This window comes from Nerophis ophidion, linkage group LG09 (assembly GCF_033978795.1).
Source record: "Nerophis ophidion isolate RoL-2023_Sa linkage group LG09, RoL_Noph_v1.0, whole genome shotgun sequence".
In the NCBI taxonomy this organism is placed as follows: Eukaryota; Metazoa; Chordata; class Actinopteri; order Syngnathiformes; family Syngnathidae; genus Nerophis; species Nerophis ophidion.
Window position 1 is genome coordinate 12981031 of NC_084619.1, and position 25821 is coordinate 13006851.

At 41.7% G+C, this 25821-nt stretch overlaps 2 protein-coding genes across 4 annotated transcripts in view; both read right to left on the reverse strand.

Moving 5' to 3' along the window:
• The window catches only part of col21a1 (collagen, type XXI, alpha 1), a 113895-nt gene extending 96241 nt beyond the window's left edge, over positions 1-17654 (reverse strand). The window contains exons 1-2 of one of the 3 annotated variants that reach the window (XM_061910346.1): positions 17574-17628; positions 11634-11773 (exon numbers count right to left, since the gene is read on the reverse strand). Coding sequence is in view for 1 of the 3 variants with exons in the window: in XM_061910344.1 (XP_061766328.1) it covers positions 17574-17625 (52 nt within the window). In the remaining 2 variants the exon portion in view is untranslated. Of the gene's footprint in view, positions 1-7632; positions 7787-11633; positions 11774-17573 lie in introns of those variants that run through there. The other 2 variants (XM_061910344.1, XM_061910345.1) reach the window with 2 other exon arrangements.
• A 7664-nt stretch (positions 17655-25318) lies between these two features.
• Positions 25319-25821, reverse strand: part of zmp:0000000760 (collagen alpha-1(IX) chain) — a 44484-nt gene continuing 43981 nt past the window's right edge. Inside the window, 1 exon segment of the mRNA XM_061909925.1 lies at positions 25319-25819. Within this exon segment, the coding sequence (XP_061765909.1) occupies positions 25602-25819 (218 nt within the window). The 3' untranslated portion in view covers positions 25319-25601.

Below are 25821 nucleotides of genomic sequence, written 5' to 3' on the forward strand. Positions count from 1 at the left end.
CCATGCTTAGGTTCATGTTTATGTTTTAAGTTTATTTAGAAGATGCATACAGTCACACTATGATATATAAAATATTCTTAGTTTCTCATTACAAGATGTTTGAAAAGAAGTAGCTAGAAAATTAGCTTATTTGATCCTACCTCTATTCCATCGCCAGCACCCCCTGCGACCCCAAAAGGGACAAGCAGTAGAAAATGGATGGATGGAAATTAATATTTTTTTCTAATAGGGCTTTTCGGCAAAATGTTAGCGACTGAGCTGCCAGTTTTTTTTATTGCGATATATAAATTCTTCTTTGTGTATGTAAAAAATATATAATAATGAAATTGTCATAATAATAACATTCATCAATTATTTACAATCACAAGCAACCCTCAGAGTGTCATGACGGGGGGGTCGCAGCTTACTACGAGGTTTGTTCTCCCAGGATGCAAACGGATTATTCCGGACAAGGCTTGCAGGTAGGAACATAATTAATCTAACTACAAAAAGGTACAAAAACGGAGTACAACCCGAAAGCAAGCGTGCCTATCGCACGCGGAAGCTAAGGCAAAAAACTTAGGACATGGAACTATATACATGAAAACAACAGCATAAACTATGGCGTGGAACAAACACAAAACTGTGGCATGAAATAAACATGACTTACGTGGACACAGCATGAATCAAACAACATGAACTATGGTATCGCACGAAAACAAGCAATGAAGCCAGGAGGACGACTGACTGGCAAAGACAGGTTTAAATAATGTTCTCTTGATCAGAGCAGGTGCGTGTCCCAAACACCGGAGGCAGGTGAAATTAATAAGTTGCCAAGGAAACTAAAACCAACAAGGGTGCACAAAAACAGGAACTAAAGGAGTCTTAAAGCTAACAGAAAATAACAAAAACATAATCGAAACCACAGATCATGACACAGATGGCAGCCATAACTGCCATAACTTACTGAGGTCGGTAGGTAAAAATGGGACCCATTACCTCCCTGCTTGGCACTCAGCATTAAGGGTTGGAATTGGGGGTTAAATCACCAGAAATGATTCCCGGGCGCGGCCAACGCTGCTGCTCACCGCTCCCCTCACCTCCTACGGGGTGATCAAGGGTGATGGGTCAAATGCAGAGAATTATTTCGCCACACCTTCTGTGTGTGTGACAATCGTTGGTACTTTAACTTTAACTTTGATGTGGCCTTTGGTAAAAACGAGTTTGACACACAAAACATTTTTAAATTATTTTTTTTATTTCTAAAATGATTTGTGACCACTTATTTGATTTTTATTTTACACATGACAAAAACTGAAAAACAAGCAATAAGTGAAGTTAAGGCCCTGTGATCAGTTTCCGACATGTCCAGGTTGTAACCCGCCTTCCGCCCGAATGCAGCTGAGATAGTATCCAGCACCCACCACAACTCCAAAAAGGACAAGCAGTAGAAAACGGATGGTTGAAAGTGAAGTTAAAAAGTAAAAAAGTTAAAAAAAACATAACAATAACAGGGTGTGTTTTATTACTGTGTGAGACCAATTTGCTTATCCGGAAGTGATATGTACTAAAATCTGAGAAAGATTAAACCTAAAAGAGGCAAATTACAGCAAGCAAGTGGAACTTCCAAAGTCTAATGCCGCAAACATAATCATCTAATTTGGCGTAGGACTGTTTTTTTCCTGGAAATATGCCTCATAACTTGAGAGTTCAAAATATCACCATGTGTGATGTGCCAGAAAATATCAGAGACTAGAGCCTACTGAGGGTCTCAAGCAGGGCTCCGTCCATCTTCAACCTCTTATCCGGAATCGGGTCGCTGGGACAACAGAGACCCCCAGACTTCCCTCTACAGGGCAACATTAGCAACTTACTCCCGAGGAATCCCGAAGCGTTCCCTGGCCAGAGAGGCGATGTAATCCCCCCATCTGGTCCTTGGCCTGCCACGGGGTCTCCTCCCAGTGGGAAGTGCAATGAGGTCCTCCCGAGGGAGGCGCTCAAGAGGCATCCGCACGAGATGCCCGAAACACCTAAACTGGTTCCTTTCCAAGCGAAGGAGCAGCAGCTCTACTCCGAGTTTCTCTCGGGTGACTGAACTTCTCACTCTATCTCTAAGGGAGATGCCAGCCACCCTTCTGAGGAAAAGTCATTTCGGCCGCTTGTATCCGCAATCTTATTCTTTCGGTCATGACCTACACTTCAGGTGAGAGTAGGACTGTAGATAGCTCGGTAGACCGAGAGCTTTGTCTTCTGGCTCAGCTCTCGTTTCGTCACAACAGTTCAGGAGAGATATTGCAATACTGCCCAAGCTGCTCCGATTTTCCGGCTGATTTTCCTTCTCCATCTTTCCCCTCACTCGTGAACAAGATCCCGAGATACTTAAACTACTCCACCTGAAACAGAGTCTCGTTCTCTACCTGGACTGTACAGACCATGGGTTTCCTGCTGATCACCAAGGCCTCAGATTTGGAGATGCTGATCCTCATTCCAGCAGCTGAACACTCAGCTGCGAACAGATCCAGTGAGAGCTGAAGGTTAGGAACCGAATGTGCCACCAGGACCACATCATCTGCAAACAGCAGTGACGCAACCTTTAGCCCCCTGAGACGTATACCCTCTCCGCCATGGTCACGACTCTGCCTAGAAATCCTGTCCATGAAAATCACAAACGGAATAGGTGACAGAGCGCAGCCCTGTTCGGAGACCAACCCCCACTGGAAACTCAAGCAGGGATATTCAACTTAATTGTTCAAGGGGCCACATTTCCAGAAAGCTAAGGATTGGGGGTCGAACTTCTTTCTTCACTGTTATTCCTATTTGAAAAGCAACATCGTCTGTGTGGGCAATTGACTCTTTCTTTTATCAGAATTACACATTTAAAAAAATATCCCTTCTATCTAAAATAAAAGTGTCCACTAGCTTTTAGGAGGTTACAATGTTTTCCAACGTGTTGACAAGCTCCTTTAAAAACAGGAACGCTCTTGTGTTTTTGGGAATCAACCGCTCAAAATGTTTGTCCCCCAAGTTTTGAATCGAACCCCAGGCCACCAGTGGGATAGCCCTGCTCTAAAGTGTGTGTTTATCTTTTTCTTTGGCTTGTTTGTAGAGATGTCCGACTGCAGATATTATCGGCCGACAAATACTTTAAAATGTAATATCGGAAATTATCGGTTTTAGTTTCAAAAAGTAAAATGTATGACTTTTTGAAACGCCGCTGTACGTAGTGATACACGGATGTAGGGAGAATTACAGAGCGCCAATAAACCTTTAAGGCACTGCCTTTGGGTGCCGGCCCAATCACATAATACCTACGTCTTTTTACACACAAACGTGAATGCAACGCATACTTGGTCAACAGCCATACAGGTCACACTGAGGGTGGCCATATAAACAACTTTAACACTGTTACAAATATGCGCCACTCTGAACCCACACCAAACCAGAATGACAAACACATTTCGGGAGAACATCCGCACCGTAACACAACATAAACACAACAGAACAAATACCCAGAATCACTTGCAGCACTAACTCTTCCAGGACGCTACAATATACACCCTCCGCTAACCCCTACCCGCCCCCCCAACCCCGCCCATCTCAACCCCTTCATGCTCTCTCAAGGAGAGCATGTCCCAAATTCCAAGCTGCTGTTTTGAGGCATGTTAAAAAAAAAATTGTGACTTTGTGACTTCAATAATAAATATGGCAGTGCCATGTTGGCATTTTTTTCCATAACTTGAGTTGATTTATTTTGGAAAACCTTGTTACATTGTTTAATTCATCCAGAAAGGCATCACAACAAAATTACGCATAATAATGTGTTAATTCCACGATTGTATATATCGGTATCGGTTGATATCGTAATCGGTTATTCAGAGTTGGACAATATCGGAATATCGGTTATCCGCAAAAAAAAAAAGCCATTATCGGACATCTCTACTTGTTTGGCTTGTTTGTGATTCTAACACAGGAGTGTAGCAGTGATTATATCAACAAAAAGTATGATGATAACCATAGACCAGGAAATATTTCCCGCTCTGGCATAGAACTGGGTCATTTTACCACTCCGTAAAAAATTTGAATGACGATTAATTAATGCACAAATGATTAGATGCTAACATAAATAATAGTAAGCTGGGAGTATATTTTACTGTGTTGAAAATGTGTTTGTGTTTTTTACAATGAAAAATGTTGACTATTAATTGAATACACAGTACACACATAGGAAGCAACCACTAAGCTCAAGATGCAATGAGTATTCATTTCTGCACCAGCTAGATAGGCCCGATGTACTAAGATTAAAAAAAAAGTGTTCAACAGCGTGTGCAAACTATAAAATTGCATGTACTATCAGTGTGCTTGTGGAAGATGATCCACTAAGGCTGCGTGCACAATTGATAACAATTGCAAAAGTGATATAGACCGCCCTATTTCAACATACTCCAACTTGTGAGTTCTTTACGTTGTTGAACATGCAGCACACAAATATTATGTACCACTTTTTCTGGGAAATATAAAAGTTCAATCTGAACAACAGAACCAATTTTTAGCGAGCCGAATGTGCACTCGGGGAGGCGGTGGTGTTATGATGGTGCCGCACCGGTGTGAGGACTCCTCACATCCTCACATTGTTTATAATGTGAGCCACCAGCAGTAAGAGCAATTCGGACCGAGAAAGCGACAATTTCCCCATTAATTTGAGCGAGGATGAAAGATTTGTGGATGAGGATATTGATAGTGAAGGACTAGAAGAAAAAAAATAATAAAATAAAATAAAAAGCGACTGCTCCGGGCGGCGGCAGTGTGAGCGTTTCAGATATAATTAGACACATTTACTAGGATAATTCTGGAAGATCCCTTATCTGCTTATTGTTTTAATAGTATTTTAGTGAGATTGTAAAGACATACCTCAAAGTCGGATGGCTGCGGTGAACACGCCAGTGTCTCTGAGAGAAGCAGAGGAGCCAAGCTCACAGCTGCCTTTTTTGACAGCTACTGCAGGAGGACGCATAATCCACTGATGTCTCCGGTAAGATATACATCACAATTTTCCCGTCCAAAAACATGCTGGTTGACGTAGAGAAACATGTTCGCTTGATCGCTCTGTGTTAAAGCTTCACAACAAACAAAGAAATACCGGCTGTGTCTCGGTGCTAAAGACAGCTGCAATCCACCGCTCTCCACCAACAGCATTGTTCTTTATAGTCTCCATTATTAATTGAACAAATTGCAAAACATGCAGCAACACAGATGTCCAAATTACTGTGTAATTATGCAATTAAAGGGGTGACTTTTAACCGTAAGTGGTGCTGGGCTAATATGTCCCCTCCAAGCAATAACGTCACAAACACACTTCATCATACGCGTTATCATTCCGCGACGTTTAAAATTGTAATTTAGTAAACTAAACCGGCCGTATTGGCATGTGTTGCAATATTAAGATTTCATCATTAATATATAAACTATCGTCCTGGGTATGACGTTAAACTACATCCAGGCATGAGATGGGAGGTTGTGTGTGGGGTTGGTGAGTCCCAACTAACCTCTATAAAATGCACACAAAGAACCGTTTGGACCTTCTCTTGTGACTGGCGGGCGGTCAGCGCCATAAAGCTCAGCGGGTCCCTGGGTAAATGGGGCGCGGACAACCAACAGGACAGACTAAGTTCAACAGCCCGGTAAGGCAATTAGTCTAGGACAGGGGTCGGCAACCCCCCCCCCGATTTTTACATGGGGATTACGGTTCTCGGAGCCTCTTCCGGACATCACCTGAGGTCAACATTCTTCGATTTTCACTCGGACAACAATATTGAGGGCGTGCCGTGATGGCTTTGCTTTTAGCGCCCTCTACATTTTGACGCGTTTCACAAAATAAAGAAGACAATGGGAGCCGCAAGCATTCTCGAGAATATCCGCTGGTGGTCACCCATATAACAGTAGTAAGGGCGTGCCATGAAGCCATTGCCTTTAACACCTTTTCCAACATGTACAGACTTCTTGCCAGTCCAGCACGATCTTGTATGTGGATTCTGCAGATACACGCACATGACTGCAAGGCATACTGGGTGACACAGAGTACACTATAGGTTGTGATATAAATAACTTTAACACTCTTACTAATATGCACCACACTGTGAAACCACACCAAACAAGAATGACAAACACATTTCCGGAGAACATCCTCACAGTAACACAACATAAACACAACACAACAAATACCCAGAATCCTTTGCATCCATGACTATTCCTGACAATATTATACACCCCCGCCCACCTCGACCGATGCACGGAAGGGAGAGCGGGGTGGAGCGGGTTTGGGATGCTCGCGGGGTGTATAATATAGCCTGAAAGAGTCATGGCTGCATAGCATTCTGGGTAATTGTTATGTTGCGTTTATAATGTGTTACAGTGCGAATGTTCTCCAGAAATGTGTTTGTCATTCTTGTTTGGTGTGGGTTCACAGTGTGGTGCATATTAGTAAGAGTGTTAAAATTGTTTATATCACAACTTTCAGTGTACTCTGTGTCACCCAGTATGCCTGGCTTCCTGTTACATGTTACTGTTACATGGGTGACCACCGGTAGATATTCGCGAGAATGATTGCGGCTCCCTTTGTCTTCTTCAATTTGTGAAACGGGCCAAAATGGCTCTTTGAGTGGTAAAGGTTGCCGACCCCTGGTCTAGGAGATGTATTTCTGATATAAAAAACCCCTTCCAACCCACCCCAAGCCAGCGCGGAAGGTGTAGGCTAATAACCAGCATGAAAAGTACGCCAATATGGCAGAAACATGCTGAGGCTTTCGTCCAGCAATGGACTTACAACGGCTGATGAGGATGATATAAACCATCAGACTGCGTGGTCGGTAGTAGTGGGTCTCAGTAGGCCTTTAAAGCCATACAAGTGACTTTAGTTTCGTATCATGTCTGTGATAAAAATGTCTTTACTACAAAATAAAACAAGTGAATGAACATCCTCCAAGTGTGGTGATTCCTTAATTTCTTGCCTGGAGTTGTATAACTTCAGTGATTAACGCCACTTGCCCTGCCTGCAATTATCTGCTATAAATGGAAGCTATTCTGGTCCAAAATCAACAACTTCTGTTGTTGAAACCGCAGCCAAAGATCTCGGAGGTTCACCGCTGCCAAATTCTTCAAGCAACAAAGGAGTGCCAAGAAGCCGTGTTAGAAGGGCTCCTTGGAAATCTGCTCGACATCCAGAGGTCTTGTAAGCATTATCTCAAAGGGGTCTTTTAATGCTTTCCAAGCCGCATGATATTTACAGCTCCAAGTCCCAGAGATCACTGCGCCTCACATGCTCTGCATTTAATGGTCACCTATACTGTACTTGCAGCACTACTGTACATGCTTGCAGATGTGCTCGCAGGAAAAGGGGAACGAAAAGTCTGTTTATGAGAAGGACGTAGAAAGCCAGGAAACTTTGTGTGATGTTTCCGTGCATTCTGGACAGGAACACAAACAAGGGACTGATAAATACACCTAATGGCTTCAACATGCTGCTCGGAAGGGTAAAAAATGTGCAGGATTTTAAATGCAACCCCGGTCTTGCATTAGTGAACGTAAACAACCTGCAAAGATACTATGCGTGCAAGATGTAGTAAGTACAGGTGCATTGCATCCTACAAAAGGTATTACCTGCAAGTGTTCCAAAGCCTTACGGGAATTCCTGGTAATCCTCCTCGTTAAGAGTGATCCCCCCGTTCACGACTGTCTCTACTCCAGGATTGACAGAAAGAGAACGAAGCTACGCACGTTTTGTCTGGTGAATGAAAGAAGGCCCTCCCTCGGTCTGTTCCTGTCCCTTCTTCTTTCTCTCCTCCAGACCCTCCACCCCCTGGCTCCTCACTCTCAACTGGCGTTCTTCCAGCTTCAATTACCAGGGCTGGAACGAGAAGCCGATAAGAAGAGCATGAAATCGTCAAGCAGACAGCCCATCTCTTGACGGCCCCTCAAGGAAAATAATAGTAATAATGATGAGACAGCAGCCTCCTTCCAAGTGTTTTGCGGTTTTGGAGCGGATGGCGGTCTTGCCGAGGGCACAACCGGAGAACGTGGAGAGTTCTCGAAGCCATGCAAGTGCCAGATCAACCCAATTTGGAAGTTGTTGGACTGAACTGCAAAGCTCAGCGTTCGTAAGCATTAATGAAAACCAGTCATCTTTTTGCTACGTTTTGATATTTCATGACATACTGTAAGTGTAGTGTTGTCCCGATACCAATATTTATATTATTTTGATTGTTTTTCATACTTTTCAAAAATAAAGGGGACCACAAAAAATGGCATTATTGGCTTTATTTTAACAAAAAATGTTATGGTAGATTAAGCGTATGTTTCTTAGTGCAAATAAAAAGTGAACATACAAGACAACTTGTCTTTTAGTAGTAAGTAAGCAAACAAAGGCTCCTAATTTAGCTGCTGACATATGCAGTAACACATTGTGTTATTTATCATTCTATTATTTTGTCCGCATTATTAAAAAGTAGAAATATAGTTATTAATCTACTTGTTCATTGACTGTTGATATCTGCTTACTTTCTCTTTGAACATGTTCTGTCTACACGTCTGTTAAAATATAATAATTACTTATTCTTTTGTTTTTTGAAACTTTACAGTAGTTTTGGATGATACCACAAATTTGGGTATCAATCCGATACCAAGTCGGTACCTTTTAGTGTACCGCGGTACTATACTCTTCCCGGTATACCGTACAACCCTATGTAAGTTTGGTCACCTACTGTACCAATATGGTAAAAATCCACTGACTATAAATTGTATTTTGTTTATCTGTACAAAGCGTTAGTTTGTTAAAAATTTTATTTTTTTCTTTATTTATTTTTTAAATCACACAGAATGTTAGTCATTCCAAAAAAGAAAACAGAGCAAGCCCAACTCCAACTCAATCCCAAGTTTCAAAGGAGAACTGCTCATCATTATGAGAGACAAGAACACACGTTTTTTTTTTTTTAAAGGATTTTAAAGATGATAAAAGATGCGCCGGCGCCCCCCGCAACTCCGAAAGGGAATAAGCGGTAGAAAATGGATGGATGGATGGAAAAGATGCGGCTAATAGGAGTCACTGTTGTAACCTTCACAGCCCTCAAAAACCACTTAAAAACCCCCATCAACGTTTTATATACACACTGTAAGTGCATATATATATATACATATATGTGTATATGTATATATATATATATATATATTTATTTATATATATATATATACATATATACATGCATGCATACAAACACACACATATATATATATATATATATATATATATATATATATATATATCCATTTTCTACCGCTTGTCCCTTTTGGGGTGACGTGGGTTGCTGGAGCCTATCTCAGCTGCATTCAGGTAGAAGGCGGTGTAAATGATAAATGGGTTGTACTTGTGTAGCGCTTTTCTACCTTCAAGGTACTCAAAGCGCTTTGACACTACTTCCACATTTACCCATTCACACACACATTCACACACTGATGGAGGCTAACCAGCACCCAACGGACGTGACGAGGTTGGTACCAGGTAGGGATTGAACCACGGACCCTCGGGTTGCGCACAGCCACTCTCCCACTGCGCCATGCCGTCCCCCACTATACACACTGGAGAAGTCGTATATATATATATATATATATATATATATATATATATATATATATATATATATATATATATATATATATATATATATATATATATATATATATATAGGTGGCGACTTGTCCAGGGTGTACCCCGCTCTCTTGGTTGCTTTGTTGGGACTGCTCCTGTCTCTACCCATACTCTCCCCACTCCAGCAGATGATGGCGTGGAACACCGCATAGGCCACCACAGTGTATATGGTTTTTTTTGAGGGGTTGTTGTTGTTTTAATTTTGTAGCTGTATGTAGAGATGTCTGGTTGCATCAGCTCTGCTCTTTTAATGTCTTTAATGTCCTTTGTGTTCTTTGGTGTTTGATGTTTCCCTCTTACACACCTGCTTATGTGTGCTATATCTATGAGGTTGCTTTCCCTTGACCTCAGTCTGGACCCCCTCTCCAGGGCCCAGGCTTAGGCTGAATGTTTTTTTGTTTTGTTTCTCCCCAGCATCTACCTGTTTCTCACCTGTTTTGTAAGGGGCGCAGGAATTCGGCAGACCCTTCAGCAATCCTGTTCTGTCTCCCTGTAATGAATGGGATTGTTCTGATAATCTTAATTTCCCCCTGGGGATTAATAAAGTATTTCTGATTCTGATTCTGATGTAGTAACAGACACCCTCATAACAATATGTAATATGTTCAATATTTACCGTATTTTGATCATTTTAATCAATGACAGGACTGACAAAAACGTGTGTCCTGATTGCCAATCAAGGAGAGGTGCAAGAAAAATGGTTCAGACCAGAAGAATGGAAGCAAACTATGGACTGGACTCTCACTATTATGTTAGATCCACTATGGACTGGACTTTCACAATATTATGTTAGACCCACTCGACGTCCGTTGCATCAGGTCTCCCCTAAATGGGGGAAGAGGAGGGCACTCACATCTGCGGTCCTCTCCAATGTTTCGCATAGTCATTCATATTGACTTCCCACTGGGTCGTGAGTTTTTCCTTGCCCTTATTTGGGCTCTGAACCGAGGATGTCGTTGTGGTTTGTGCTGCCCTTTGAGAAACTTGTGATTTAGGGCTATATAAATAAACATTGATGGATTGAAACAAGGGGGCGGAATGAAAAAAGGGAGCACTGGACAGGAAATAACACAAAATACCAGAAAGTAATAACTTTCATGTGAGATCATGACAAAACACACCATTGGTAAAATAAGCCCAGTTTCAAATTGTTGTTTTAAAGATTAAAAAGGTTGGAATTGCTATATTCCTCCATCCATCCATCCATCCATCCATTTTCTACCGCTTATTCCCTTTTTTGGGGTCACGGGGGGCGCTGGCGCCTATCTCAGCTACAATCGGGCGTAAGGCGGGGTACACCCTAACACAGTGAAAAAAGGCAATTTACACTTGGCTTATTGACAAATAAACATACCGCAAAACAACGTTCCCTCTAAGGCAGTGGTCCCCAACCACCGGGCCGTGGCCCGATTGGTACCGGGCCGCAGAATAACTTTTTATAAAAAAATAAAAAATAAATTGTTTTTTTTTTGATTAAATCAACATAAAAAATACAATATACACTTACAAATAGTGCACCAACCACAAAAAACTCCCTTTTTCATGACAAAAACGTCCCTTTTTCATGACAAAGAAGAAAAAAAAAAAAAGAAAAAAAAAGGACACCCCCCGGGTCGCGGGACAAATTACTAAGCGTTGACTGGTCCGCGGATACAAAAAGGTTGGGGACCACTCCTCTAAGGTACGCGCCTGTGCAATCACACACTGCTCACCTGTCCTCTGCGTACGGCAAATATAGACCGCACACAAAATCGAATAAAAAGATAAGCGCATAACAGTGTGCACATCTGCCGTCGCTCACATGTGCGCCACTAAATGCTCAAGGAGTTTGGTGTTTGCTCACACATATGAAAAATTGGAGGGAAAATTGCCGCAAAACAGTAATGAGAAAACAAAAACACATTGTATGTTTTTGCACATGTATGTTTTAATATTGCATCCTGTTATGTAATGGTCTTACTTGTGTGATCTTATGGAGTCCGACAGTCAGATAACAGTTGAATAAAATCTGTCAAGGAACCTTGCAGTTTTCCACGACATAGTTGACGGTGTGTCAGAGTTAGTTGTTGATGAACCCCAAGATGCATAGAAGGAGGCAGGCTTTGAATGAGAAAACATGATTTAATAGAAATACTAAAACAAGAACAAACAGAAGGTACAAACAAAAAGCGCGCACGTGGGCGGATAACAAACAAAGAGGCCTAGCGTGGAAACTAGCAGGTATCGAGCAAGAAACAGAAGTCGTACTTATAATATGAAAACAAACTTGGAAGCAGGGAACAAAAGACAATAAGCTAAAAACCACTATCAAATATTGCTTACCGCAATGCTGCATTGACACGATATGATACGACTCGACACGACAGGTAGCAACGACAAGAGCGACATCGACAAGACAATAATCTAGCACTGACTGGAGGACAACAGCAGGTGCAAATAGGATTGGGCTGATGGACACCAGGTGTGGCCAGGTGCTAATCAGCCGCAGCTGAGGAGAAACAGAGCACAGGGGAAAAACAGGAAACAAACAAAATAAGAGCGCCGACAGGAACTAAAAACAGGAAATACTAAACACACAAAGAGGAAAAACTAAAACACAAACAAACTGTCAGTAGCAAGCTTGACACAGTGTTTGTAAAAAAGTAGAAAAGTACACAATAGCCTTTCTTAGAGACACACACTATGTCAGAGTTGACAAAAGGCTCTTTAGAATTAAAGCTGCAGACACACAATGTGGTTGACTATAAAAACACTATTAAAAGATATACATCAATATTAACAGTATTACACTACTTGGTTCGAATGACACATTTACGATTTGCGGCTCCAGTTGAAAAATGGCTGGATGGCAGCGTAAACACATGGAATCTAATAGGAATACGAAAATCGGACTTCGTCAAAAATATGGCATGATAGATATGTGTGCATTGACATCTACACAAACAAAACAGGTAATGGAAAGGACATTAAATAAACATGCTGCAAATTAAACTACAGCAAAAGCATGGACCATCAGATATGTCCTCTCATGGTACATTTAGCATACATAGACCATTAAAGAGAGCCAAATATGGTACATTAAAGTTACATAGATCATTACGTAAAGAAATCAACCGCAGACAGCCGATGACAGCCAGTAAAGTAAAGCTGGCGTTACGTGCAATTAAACCAATGGAGGGAAGAAATGCTCGTTGCCAGAAGAATTACTATTAGAAAGTGTGTCATTTCCCTTTAAATGATGCTAAGGGATCATAACAAAACTTGCGAAACTATCGACCAAACACACATTTACAAACCCCGTTGACATATGAGTTGGGAAATTGTGTTAGATGTAAATATAAACGGAATAATATGGTTTGCAAATCATTTTCAACTCATATTCAGTTGAATATGCTACAAAGACAACATATTGGTTTGCAAACAATCACTAACTTTAGAATTTGATGCCAGCAACACATGACAAAGAAGACGGAAAGGTGGCAATAAATACTGATAAAGTTGAGGAATGCTCATCAAACACTTATATGGAACATCCCACAGGTGTGCAGGCTAATCGGGAACAGGTGGGTGCCAGGATTGGGTATAAAAGCAGCTTCCATGAAATGCTAAGTAATTCACAAACAAGGATGGGGTGAGGGTCACCACTTTGTAAGCAAATTGTCCAACAGTTTTAGAACAACATTTCTCAACGAGCTATTGCAAGGAATTTAGGGATTTTACCATCTACGGTCCGTAAAATCATCAAAAGGTTCAAAGAATCTGGAGAAATCACTGCACCTAAGCGATGATATCATCCACCGTTGAACCCTGCATCAAAAACCGACATCAGCGTGTAAAGGATATCAACACATGGGCTAAAGAACACTTCATAAAACCACTATCAGTAGCTACAGTTGGTCGCTACATCTGTAAGTGCAAGTTAAAACTCTTTGATGCCAGCAAAAACGTGACAAAGAAGTTGGGAAAGGTGGCAATAAATACTGATAAAGTTGAGGAATGCTCATCAAACACTTATATGGAGGCTAATTGGGAACTGGCGAGTGCCATGATTGGGTGTAAAAGCAGCTTCCATGAAATGCTGAGTAATTCACAAACAAGGATGGGGTGAGGTTCACGGCTTTGTAAGCAAATTGTCAAACAGTTTTAGAACAACATTTCTCAACAAGCTATTGCAAGGAATTTAGGGATTTTACCATCTACGGTCCGTTAAAATAATCAAAAGGTTCAGAGAATCTGGAGAAATCACTGCACGTAAGCGATGATTTTATGGACCGTTGAACCCTGCATCAAAAACCGACATCAGTGTGTAAAGGATATCACCACATGGGCTCAGGAACACTTCATAAAACCACTATCAGTAGCTACAGTTGGTTGCTACATCTGTAAGTGCAAGTTAAAACTCTTTGATGCCAGCAAAACGTGACAAAGAAGTTGGGAAAGGTGGCAATAAATACTGATAAAGTTGAGGAATGCTCATCAAACACTTATATGGAGGCTAATTGGGAACAGGTGGGTGCCATGATTGGGTATAAAAGTAACTTCCATGAAAGGCTGAGTAATTCACAAACAAGGATGGGGTGAGGGTCACCACTTTGTAAGCAAATTGTCGAACAGTTTTAGAACAACATTTCTCAACGAGCTATTGCAAGGAATTTAGGGATTTTACCATCTACTGTTTGTAAAATCATCAAAAAGTTCAGAGAATCTGGAGAAATCACTGCACGTAAGCGATTATATGCAACGTTGAACCCTCAGACGGTACTGCATCAAAAACCAACATCAGTGTGTAAAGGATATCACCACATGGGCTCAGGAACACTTCATAAAACCACTATCAGTAGCTACAGTTGGTCGCTACATCTGTAAGTGCAAGTTAAAACTCTTTGATGCCAGCAAAACGTGACAAGGAAGTTGGGAAAGGTGGCAATAAATACTGATAAAGTTGAGGAATGCTCATCAAACACTTATATGGAGGCTAATTGGGAACAGGTGGGTGCCATGATTGGGTATAAAAGCGGCTTCCATGAAATGCTGAGTAATTCACAAACAAGGATGGGGCGAGGGTCACCACTTTGTATGCAAATTGTCGAACAGTTTTAGAACAACATTTCTCAACGAGCGATTGCATGGAATTTAGGGATTTTACCATCTACGGTCCATTAAAATCATCAAAAGGTTCAGAGAATCTGGAGAAATCACTGCACGTAAGCGATGATATTATGGACCGTTGAACCCTGCATCAAAAACCGACATCAGTGTGTAAAGGATATCACCACATGGGCTCAGGAACACTTCATAAAACCACTATCAGTAGCTACAGTTGGTCGCTACATCTGTAAGTGCAAGTCAAAACTCTTTGATGCCAGCAAAACGTGACAAGGAAGTTGGGAAAGGTGGCAATAAATACTGATAAAGTTGAGGAATGCTCATCAAACACTTATATGGAGGCTAATTGGGAACTGGTGGGTGCCATGATTGGGTATAAAAGTAGCTTCCGTGAAATGCTGAGTAATTCACAAACAAGGATGGGGTGAGGGTCACCACTTTGTAAGCAAATTGTCGAACAGTTTTAGAACAACATTTCTCAACGAGCTATTGCAAGGAATTTAGGGATTTTACCATCTACTGTTTGTAAAATCATCAAAAAGTTCAGAGAATCTGGAGAAATCACTGCACGTAAGCGATTATATGCAACGTTGAACCCTCAGACGGTACTGCATCAAAAACCAACATCAGTGTGTAAAGGATATCACCACATGGGCTCAGGAACACTTCATAAAACCACTATCAGTAGCTACAGTTGGTCGCTACATCTGTAAGTGCAAGTTAAAACTCTTTGATGCCAGCAAAACGTGACAAAGAAGTTGGGAAAGGTGGCAATAAATACTGATAAAGTTGAGGAATGCTCATCAAACACTTATATGGAAGCTAATTGGGAACAGGTGGGTGCCATGATTAGGTATAAAAGTAGCTTCCATGAAATGCTGAGTAATTCACAAACAAGGATGGGGCGAGGGTCACCACTTTGTAAGCAAATTGTCAAACAGTTTTAGAACAACATTTCTCAACCAACTATTGCATGGAATTTAGGGATTTTACCATCTAAGGTCCGTAAAAATCATCAAAAGGTTCAAAGAATCTGGAGAAATCACTGCACCTAAGCGATGATATCATCCACCGTTGAACCCTGCATCAAAAACCGACATCAGTGTGTAAAGGATATCACCACATGGGCTCAGGAACACTTCATAAAACCGCTATCAGTAGCTACAGTTGGTTGCTACATCTGTAAGTGCAAGTCAAAACTCTTTGATGCCAGCAAAATGTGACAAAGAAGTTGGGAAAGGTGGCAATAAATACTGATAAAGTTGAGGAATGCTCATCAAACACTTATATGGAGGCTAATTGGGAACAGGTGGGTGCCATGATTGGGTATAAAAGCAGCTTCCATGAAATGCTAAGTAATTCACAAACAAGGATGGGGGGAGGGTCACCACTTTGTAAGCAAATTGTCAAACAGTTTTAGAACAACATTTCTCAACGAGCTATTGCAAGGAATTTAGGGATTTTAGCATCTACGGTCCGTAAGATCATCAAAAAGTTCAGAGAATCTGGAGAAATCACTGCACGTAAGCGATGATATTACGGACTTTTGACCCCTCAGGCGGTACTGCATCAAAAACCGACATCAGTGTGTGCACGTGTTACAGCCATGAAATTCCAAGTTAATTATCGTTTGCAAAAAAAAATAAAGTTTGAGTGTGAACATCAAATATCTTGTCTTTGTAGTGCATTCAATTGAATATGGGTTGAAAAGGATTTGCAAATCATTGTATTCCGTTTATATTTACATCTAACACAATTTCCCAACTCATATGGAAACAGGGTTTGTAGTTTTATGTTCTTAGAATTGACTCTCTTAGATGCACTCTAACACTTTGTTTCGACGTGATGGGTAAATGACACCTCAGTGAGTACTTGGCACACTCACTAGCTGCGTGGACACCGCGTTAGTGTTCGATAATGGTAATCTTTTTTTTCTTCAACGAATAGCTGCGGAAAAGGGTGGAGTGCCATCTCCGGGTTGGGGAGGAGACTCTGCCCCAAGTGGAGGAGTTCAAGTACCTAGGAGTCTTGTTCACGAGTGAGGGAAGAGTGGATCGTGAGATCGACAGGCGGATCGGTGCGGCGTCTTCAGTAATGCGGACGATGTACCGATCCGTTGTGGTGAAGAAGGAGCTGAGCCGGAAGGCAAAGCTCTCAATTTACCGATCGATCTACGTTCCCATCCTCACCTATGGTCATGAGCTTTGGGTCATGACCAAAAGGATAAGATCACGGGTACAAGTGGCTGAAATGAGTTTCCTCCGCCGGGTGGCGGGGCTCTCCCTTAGAGATAGGGTGAGAAGCTCTGCCATCCGGGAGGAACTCAAAGTAAAGCCGCTGCTCCTCCACATCGAGAGGAGCCAGATGAGGTGGTTCGGGCATCTGGTCAGGATGCCACCCGAACGCCTCCCTAGGGAGGTGTTTAGGGCACGTCCAGCCGGTAGGAGGCCACGGGGAAGACCCAGGACACGTTGGGAAGACGTGTGGCTGGTGAGAGGGAAGTCTGGGCTTCCCTGCTTAGGCTGCTGCCCCCGCGACCCGACCTCTGATAAGCGGAGGATGATGGATGGATGGATGAATAGCTGCGCGGAAAGGAATATGAAATGTGCAGCTCTGGTCAATGGGCCAAATAATTTAAAAAAAAAACCCTTATTTTGCGCTTTAAAATCACAATTATCCCACTCTTTGGAATGTTCCTTTTTCTCAGTTGGGACATGGTATCACTTCTCGTGCGTCACTATCGTTTGACCCATTTACATGCTGTAAAAGCAGTATTATCCAAGATCTGTCCTACCTGCCAGGTGCAGATGTAATCCAGGTGATGTTTCATCGTTGACCACGAGCATATGAACTCACTGGTGGATTGCACCATTGCTGGGAAGGTATGTAGAAATGTGGGGGGGTGGCTAATCTGGTAATGGGAGCAGACATTCCAACACCATGCCACCGTTTTCTATTCCAAAAACAAGCATGTTTCTAGTTGGTTGCCAAAAATAGAAACATATTAGAGTGTGCTTTTGTTCACTTTAAGAGGCTTCTAATGTAACACGGCATTCATCCGCCAGCCATCTGCTCTCTTTAACTAAATAAATGCTATTATGAATGACGGTAATAGGAAATTACAGTTCATATATCTCCAGGTGTGTGTGTGTGTGTGTGTGTGTGTGTGTGTGTGTGTGTGTGTGTGTGTGTGTGTGTGTGTGTGTGTGACAGGAAGAAAAATTGTTTCGGGGCACTCCCTGCTCCTTTGTCTATATAAATCTCTAGACCTAAAAAATACAGTATGAAGGGAAATAATATGGCCCCTGACACATGAAACGTGACAAATTGGGGCGGTGCATTATCCACGTAAGCTGCCAGATGGCAGCAGAGTGTTGAATATCTGTGGGATATCTTAAAATGTGTTTTGTGGCAAGTCAAACAGCGTCAGTTGCTATGTAAAGTGGCTCTTTCCGTTATTTTCAGCAGACTGCATTTCAAAATGATTATTCTCCCACCCCACCATTTTTGCTCACGCGAGGTGTACCAAATAATTGGACCATATGAATCCAAGCCCTTCTATAAGACGACACAGCTTTGTCAGAAATGTTTTAGGTCCTATTTTTTTGTGTCAATGGAACTTCCATCCATCCATCCATTTTCTTTCGCTTGTCCCTTTCGGGGTCACGAGGGGTGCTGGAGCCTATCTCAGCTGCATTCGGGCGGAAGATGGGGTACACCCATGCTTGCCAACCTTGAGACCTCCGATTTCGGTAGGTGGGGGGCGTGGTCAGGGGCGGGCCGTGGTTGGGGGCGTGGTTAAGAGAGGAGGAGTATACTTACCGCTAGATTCACCAAGACAAGTATTTCATATATATATATATATATATATATATATATATATATATATATATATATGACAATCCCTTGACTTTCAGGGAATTCTACCTATATATATATATATATATATATATATATATATATATATATATATATATATATATATATATATATATATATATAAAGGAAATACTTGAATTTCCGTGTTCATTTATTTTTAACAGCACTCAGTAAACGTTTGGGAACTGAGGAGACCATTTTTTAAGTTTTTCAGGTGGAATTATTTCCCATTCTTGCTTGATGTACAGCTTAAGCTGTTCAACAGTCCGGGGTCTCCGTTGTCTTATTTTAGGCTTCATATTGCGCCACACATTTTCGCCCCGCTTGGAATTGTTTTGCTGAAATAAGCAGGGGCGTCCATGATAACGTTGCTTGGATGACAACATATGTTGCTCCAAAACGTGTATGTACCTTTCAGCATTAATGGTGCCTTTACAGATGTGTAAGTTACCCATGCCTTGGGCACTAATACACCCCCATACCATCACAGATGCTGGCTTTTGAATTTTGCGCCTAGAACATTCGGATGGTTTAAATAATGTAAATAATTCCATGTACATACTGTGATGATTAACCTGTGTGATGACTGTATTGTGCTGATAGTATATATTTGTACCATGAATTGATTAACGTGGACCCCGACTTAAACAAGTTGAAAAACTTATTCAGGTGTGACCATTTAGTAGTCAATTGTACGGAATATGTACTGAACTTTGCAATCTACTAATAAAAGTATCAATCAATCATTTATTTTCCTCTTTCATCCGGAGGACAAGACGTCCACAGTTTCCAAAAACAATTTGAAATGTGGACTCGTTAGACAACAGGACACTTTTCCACTTTGCTTCAGTACATCATACAAAGTTTGTAGTTGAGCTTGGGCCCAGCGGGTGTTGTTGATAAATGGCTTTCGCTTTGCATAGTAGACTTTTAACTTGCACTTACAGATGTAGCGACAAACTGTAAATACTGACAGTGGTTTTCTGGAGTGTTCCTGAGCCCGTGTGGGGATATCCTTTACACTCTGAAGTCGGTTTTTGATGCAGTACCGCCTGAGGGGTCGAAGGTCCGTAATATCCTCGCTTACGTGCAGTGATTTCTCCAGATTCTCTGAACCTTTCGATGATATTACAGGCCTTAGATGGTGAAATCCCTAAATTCTTTGCAAAAGCTCGTTGATAATTGCTGTTCTTAAACTGTTTGAAAATTTGCTCACGCATTTGTTCACAAAGTGGTGACCCTCGCCCCATCCTTGTTTGTGAATGACTGAGCATTTCATGGAAGCTGCTTTTACACCCAATCATGGCACCCTATCAGCCTGTTCACCTGTGGGATGTTCCAAATAAGTGTTTGATGAGCATTCCTCAACTTGCTCAGTCTTTTTTGCCACTCGTGCCAGCTTTTTTTGAAACATGTTGCAGGCAATGAGATAATATTTGCAAAAAATAACAACGTTTTCCAGTTTGAATGTTAAGTATCGTGTCTTTGCAGTCTATTCAATTGAATATAAGTTGAAAAGGGATTTGCAAATCATCGTATTTTGTTTTTATTTATGATTTATACAAGGTGCCAACTTCACTGGTTTTGGGGTTTTCTAAGTACTTCGTAGTGCTTGTTTCAGTCAGTGGAGAAGCAGCATTAGGCGGTAAAAACCATGTCCTGTGATACCTCGGACCGCTCAGTTGGATTCATGTCCACGCTGCAAGATGACTCAGAATTTCATGAAACAAACACTTGATGTTGGACGATGCTGACTGAAGGTTGATGGGATGCCAAGGAAACAAGAAGAGCCAGGAGAAGAATTACTCAGAACTCTCAGTGGGGGTCCCCCCTTTGGACCTGTTCCTTGCCCTAATTTATTTCTCATAGAGAAATCCTTGGAAGCAACGTTTTGTTTTGTTTTGTTTTAAAACTTCCTGAGAAAATACCCAAAAGGGGGTGGGGGGGGGGGGGGGGGGGGGGGGGGGGTCCATACTGGGAAGTCCGTGTTGGGGAAACACTCAGGCCAGGAATAAAACAATCTTATTATGCCTGTTAGTGTCATTAAAGTGCGGCTTCTGAAGACCATTCAAAAACTGAATACATCATTTACTTAACTGCTGACAGCTCAACTCACGCCGTCGCCAGTTAAATTAAATGAAGCGTGGAAACGACTCCTAAATTACGCTGGAAGCCAAGAATCGGTCGATGTGGTATTTTTTTTTTCTTTATGTTTACTATAAAGACTGTAAAGACAAAGAAAAATGACGTACGGTACAGAACGGCTGTGTTGGTCAAAATGTTATAGATTATATACACTTTCTGGTCAATTACATACGTCGGTATCACTTTTGTTAATCTTATTCTTATTCCAGTAAGAATACTTCTCCAGTATTCTTACTGGAGAAGAAATAATCATTAATCCATAATCATCTTGCAATGCAGTCTGCTGAAAATGATGGAAAGCGCCAGTCTACAAAGCAACTGACTAGTGGGAATTATTTATTATTTTTGAAGTTAAAGGTTAAAGTACCAATGATTGTCACACACACACACACACACACACCAGGTGTGGCAAAATTATTCTCTGCATTTGACCCACCACCTTTGAGCAACCCCTGGGAGGTGAGGGGATCAGTGGGCAGCAGCGGTGCCGCGCCCGGGAATCAATTTTGGGGATTTAACCCCCAAGTAAACCACTCGCTTCTTCGCAGCCCTTGGAACTCCACAAACATGACATTATGGGATGGAGCAGGGGTGTCCAAAGCATTCTAATTACAGATGTCAGATAATATCGGTAACATGTGAAATTATCGGTATCGGTTTTGACGGACATAGATATCTACATATATCCATATTTAGAAGTTATTTCTTTTCTCCATAGTCATATTTGAAATAGCTAATGTTCCATCTTGTACTTTGTTTATCTTTTCCCTATCTCATGTACACTGTAGACAACTTTGAGCTTGGAATGCAGGAGTAGCAATACTCCTTCTTCCTATTTCTTTCTGTCTCCAGCTGAGGAAAACAATAGATAAATGTATTCGCTCTGTGGCGTATTGAAAAAGGCAAGGCTTTCGTAGTGTTTTCAGATCAACTTGGCGATGCAATTTGAATGTGCTTTTCATAGATTGGTCTCTCCAAACAGATGATACCTGTAAGCATGCTAGCGTTAGTATGCCAGCTTTTTTTTTATAGCTAATTTTGTTGGTGTACACCTCAGTCATATTTTGCTACTTGCTAACATTAGCCAGCAATTTTTTTATATTAGGTACACACCTCAGAGTCATATTTTATTCTTGGACAGATGATACCTTTTAAGCATGCTAATGTTAGTATGCTAGCTTTTTTTCTTTAGCTAATTTTGTTGGTGTACACCTCAGTCATATTTTGCTATATGTTAACATTAGCCGGCAAATGTTTTATTTTATTTTGGATACACACCTCAGAGTTATATATTTTGGTCCTGTTACAATTAGCATTTTAGTAACAGGTACACACCTCATATGTTTTGCTATTTCACTAATGCTAACTCAAAGCATGCTAGCTTTTTTTTTTTGCTGAAATTTTTTTATTTTCTTTATTATTTCTTATGTGGGCTCTGTACTGAGGATGTCGTTGTGGTTTGTGCAGCCCTTTGAGACACTTGTGATTTAGGGCTATATAAATAAACATTGATTGAATTCCAACCCTTGATGATTTGTGTCAAGCAGGAAGGTAATGGGTCCCATTTTTATAGTCTTTGGTATGACTCGGCCGGGTTTGAACTCACAACCTACCGATCTCAGGGCGGACATTCTAACCCAGGGGTCGGGAACCTTTTTGGCTGAGAGAGCCATGAAAGCCAAATATTTCAAAATGTATTTCCGTGAGAGCCATATCAAATTTTTTAACACTGAATACAACTAAATGTGTGCATTTTTAAGTAAGACCAACATTTTTAGAGTATAATAAGTATTTTATTATTTTTAATAACGTTGTTATTCTGAAGCTAACCAATAATAAATAAAATGTCATGTCTGTTGATCATGTTTTTGTTTGGCCATGTGCTGTTTGTCTTTTGGAGTCTTTAAGTTCCTGTTCTTTTCCACTCCCTTGTCTGGTTTCCTTGGTTACTCCTTTTGTCCACCTGTCTCTAGTAGACCAAATGCCCGCTCACCTGCTTCCTGAGCACTAATCAGAGGCAGTATTTAAGCTCGTCTTTGCCAGTCAGTCGCCCTGGCGTCAATGTGATCTTTTCTTGCTCTGTGCTGACTTGTTTCATGCCTTGCCATAGTTTCGTGCTTCATGCCATGCCAAGTAAGTTTTGTTTGATTTATGTTCATAGTCTGTTTATGTGTTAGCTTTGTTCCTTAGCCCAAGTTGTGCCTCCACTGTGAGCGATTTTTGTTTGTATATTTTTTAAATTAAAATTAAATCATGTTTTTACCTACTTGCCTTTTCCCGAGTAGTCCGTCTGCCTTCCTGGGGGAACGACCCTGCAGCAAGCTGCGACCCCCCCCATCGTGACATAAAATACTTCTTACCATTAATGCGACTTCTTGAACAGGTGCGGTAGAAAAAAGGATGGATGGATTTAAATGCATGAGAATGTTTTAGATTTTGCACGTTTTTTTTAGCGCTGTGATTACCAGTGAAATTATTCATAATTATCGTTTTAAGCAATGTCAGCTAAGATTTATCTGAGAGCCAGATGCAGTCATCAAAAGAGCCACATCTGGCTCTAGAGCCATAGGTTCCCTACCCCTGCTCTAACCACTAGGCCACTGAAGTTCTGTGTTTTACTGATGTTATAAAAAGTGTGAAATGAAGTGAAGGAAATTATATTTATATAGCGCTTTTCTCTAGTGACTCAAAGCGCTTTACATAGTCCACCCATCCATTTTCTACCGCTTATTCCCTTTGGGGTCGCGGGGGGCGCTGGTGCCTATCTCAGCTACAATCGGGCGGAAGGCAGGGTACACCCTGGACAAGTCGCCACCTCATCGCATAGTGATACCCAATATCTAAGTTACATTTAAACCAGTGTGGGTTGGCACTGGGAGCAGGTGGGTAAAGTGTCTTGCCCAAGGACACAACGGCAGGGACTAGGATGGCGGAAGCGGGGATCGAACCTGGGACCCTGAATTTGCTGGCACGGCCACTCTACCAACCGAACTATACCACCACCCCCCCAAAAAAGCCGATGCTGCCTATGACATGAGCCCAGCCATATATTTACGCCCATCTCTTCATGTAAGACAACCAAAAGGCAGGCTTTGCTACACATCTTAAAATAGGATTTAATAGACTAACCTACTGTAGCATTGTGTTATTCCATCCATTTTCTACCGCTTATTCCCTTTTGGGGTCACGGAGGGCGCTGGCGCCTATCTCAGCTACAATCGGGCGGAAGGCGGGGTACACCCTGGACAAGTCGCCACCTCATCGCAGGGCCAACACAGATAGACAGACAACATTCACACTCACATTCACACACTAGGGCCAATTTAGTGTTGCCAATCAACCTATCCCCAGGTGCATGTCTTTGGAAGTGAGAGGAAGCCGGAGTACCCGGAGGGAACCCACGCATTCACGGGGAGAACATGCAAACTCCACACAGAAAGATCCCGAGCCTGGGATTGAACCCTAGACTGCAGGATCTTCGTATAGTGAGGCAGATGCACTAACCCCTCTGCCACCGTGAAGCGGCATTGTGTTATTGTTAAATCATTTTCAACACTCTATTGCTATCTGGCGGCTAAAGTGGATAGCGCACCTCCCAATTTGTCACGTTTCATGTGTCAGGTAAACCGCAAATTGTGGGGCCGTTTAAACGACAGAAGAATCCCAAAAGGTATTTTGTCGGCACGCGCTCCTTTACCTTAACCTCGGATTGTTCCCTGGTGTTTGTTGTTGTTGTAACCATCCATCCATCATCCATTTTTCTACCGCTTGTCCCTTTCGGGGTTGTGGGGGGGTGCAAGTTTTTAGCAAATAAACTACGTGCATTCAACTAAACCATGTTCCTTTATGGCATTCTGACATAAAATTGCTTTGTGTCAAAATGTTGTTGTTTTTTAAAAGTTATTTTTAAAAAAAATAACTTGGTAGAGTGGCCATGTCAGCAACTTGAGGGTTGCAGGTTCGATTCCCGCTTGTTCCATCCTAGTTATTGCCGTTGTGTCCTTGGGCAGGACACTTTACCCACCTGCTCCCAGTGCCACCCACACTGCTTTAAATGTAACTTAGATATTGGGTCTCACTATGTAAAGCGCTTTGAGTCACTTGAGAAAAGCGCTATATAAATATAATTCACTTCACTTCACTTCACCTTAACCTCGGATTGTTACCTGGTGTTTGTTGTTGTTGTAACCATCCATCCATCATCCATTTTTCTACCGCTTGTCCCTTTCGGGGTTGTGGGGGGGTGCAAGTTTTTAGCAAATAAACTACGTGCATTCAACTAAACCATGTTCTTTTATGGCATTCTGACATAAAATTGCTTTGGGTCAAAATATTGTTGTTGTTTTTTTTAAGTTATTTTAAATTATGCAAGTAATTCACTTCGATAATTCATAATTGAAAAAAATATGTTTTCTTCCATAAATATATTTGTCAGTATGAATGTGCTAAAATGATGCACTGATTCTAGATCTGGACCGGATTATAAATAAATGTCAGTCTGATCACAAAAGCCAATCCAATTTTTTTGATTTTTATTATAAAGAACAGATGTTTCAAGAAAACGTTGATTGTGAAATCATTTAAATAAGAAAAGATTGCATTTTTATACATAGATTGCCGCTACATATTTTTGTTACTTGGGTGGGAATCTGTTCATTTGTCCAGCATCTGAGCTTCAGTTAGCAGGAATATTTACATGTTTAAAAATGGCATTTATATGACTGAAACCATATTAACACAAGTTCGAATCCAACACCTTTTGGTCCTTTCAATAATCACTCTGTCCACTTTTTCCCCACTACTGGCGGTTCCTCAACCTTCGAGGAGGTGCAGCCTGAGGTGCTGGCCGGGGTGCTGGAGTCGTAGCGGTGAGCAGCGCGCACCCAGTGGTGAGGCACGTACCGGGGGGCCCTCGGAGACCCGGGTGGCCCCTGATTCCAGCCAGGCCCGCGTGTCCTCGTTCACCAGGCTTCCCTGGTTGGCCATTAAACACCCGGCCAAGACGTCCACGCTGACCT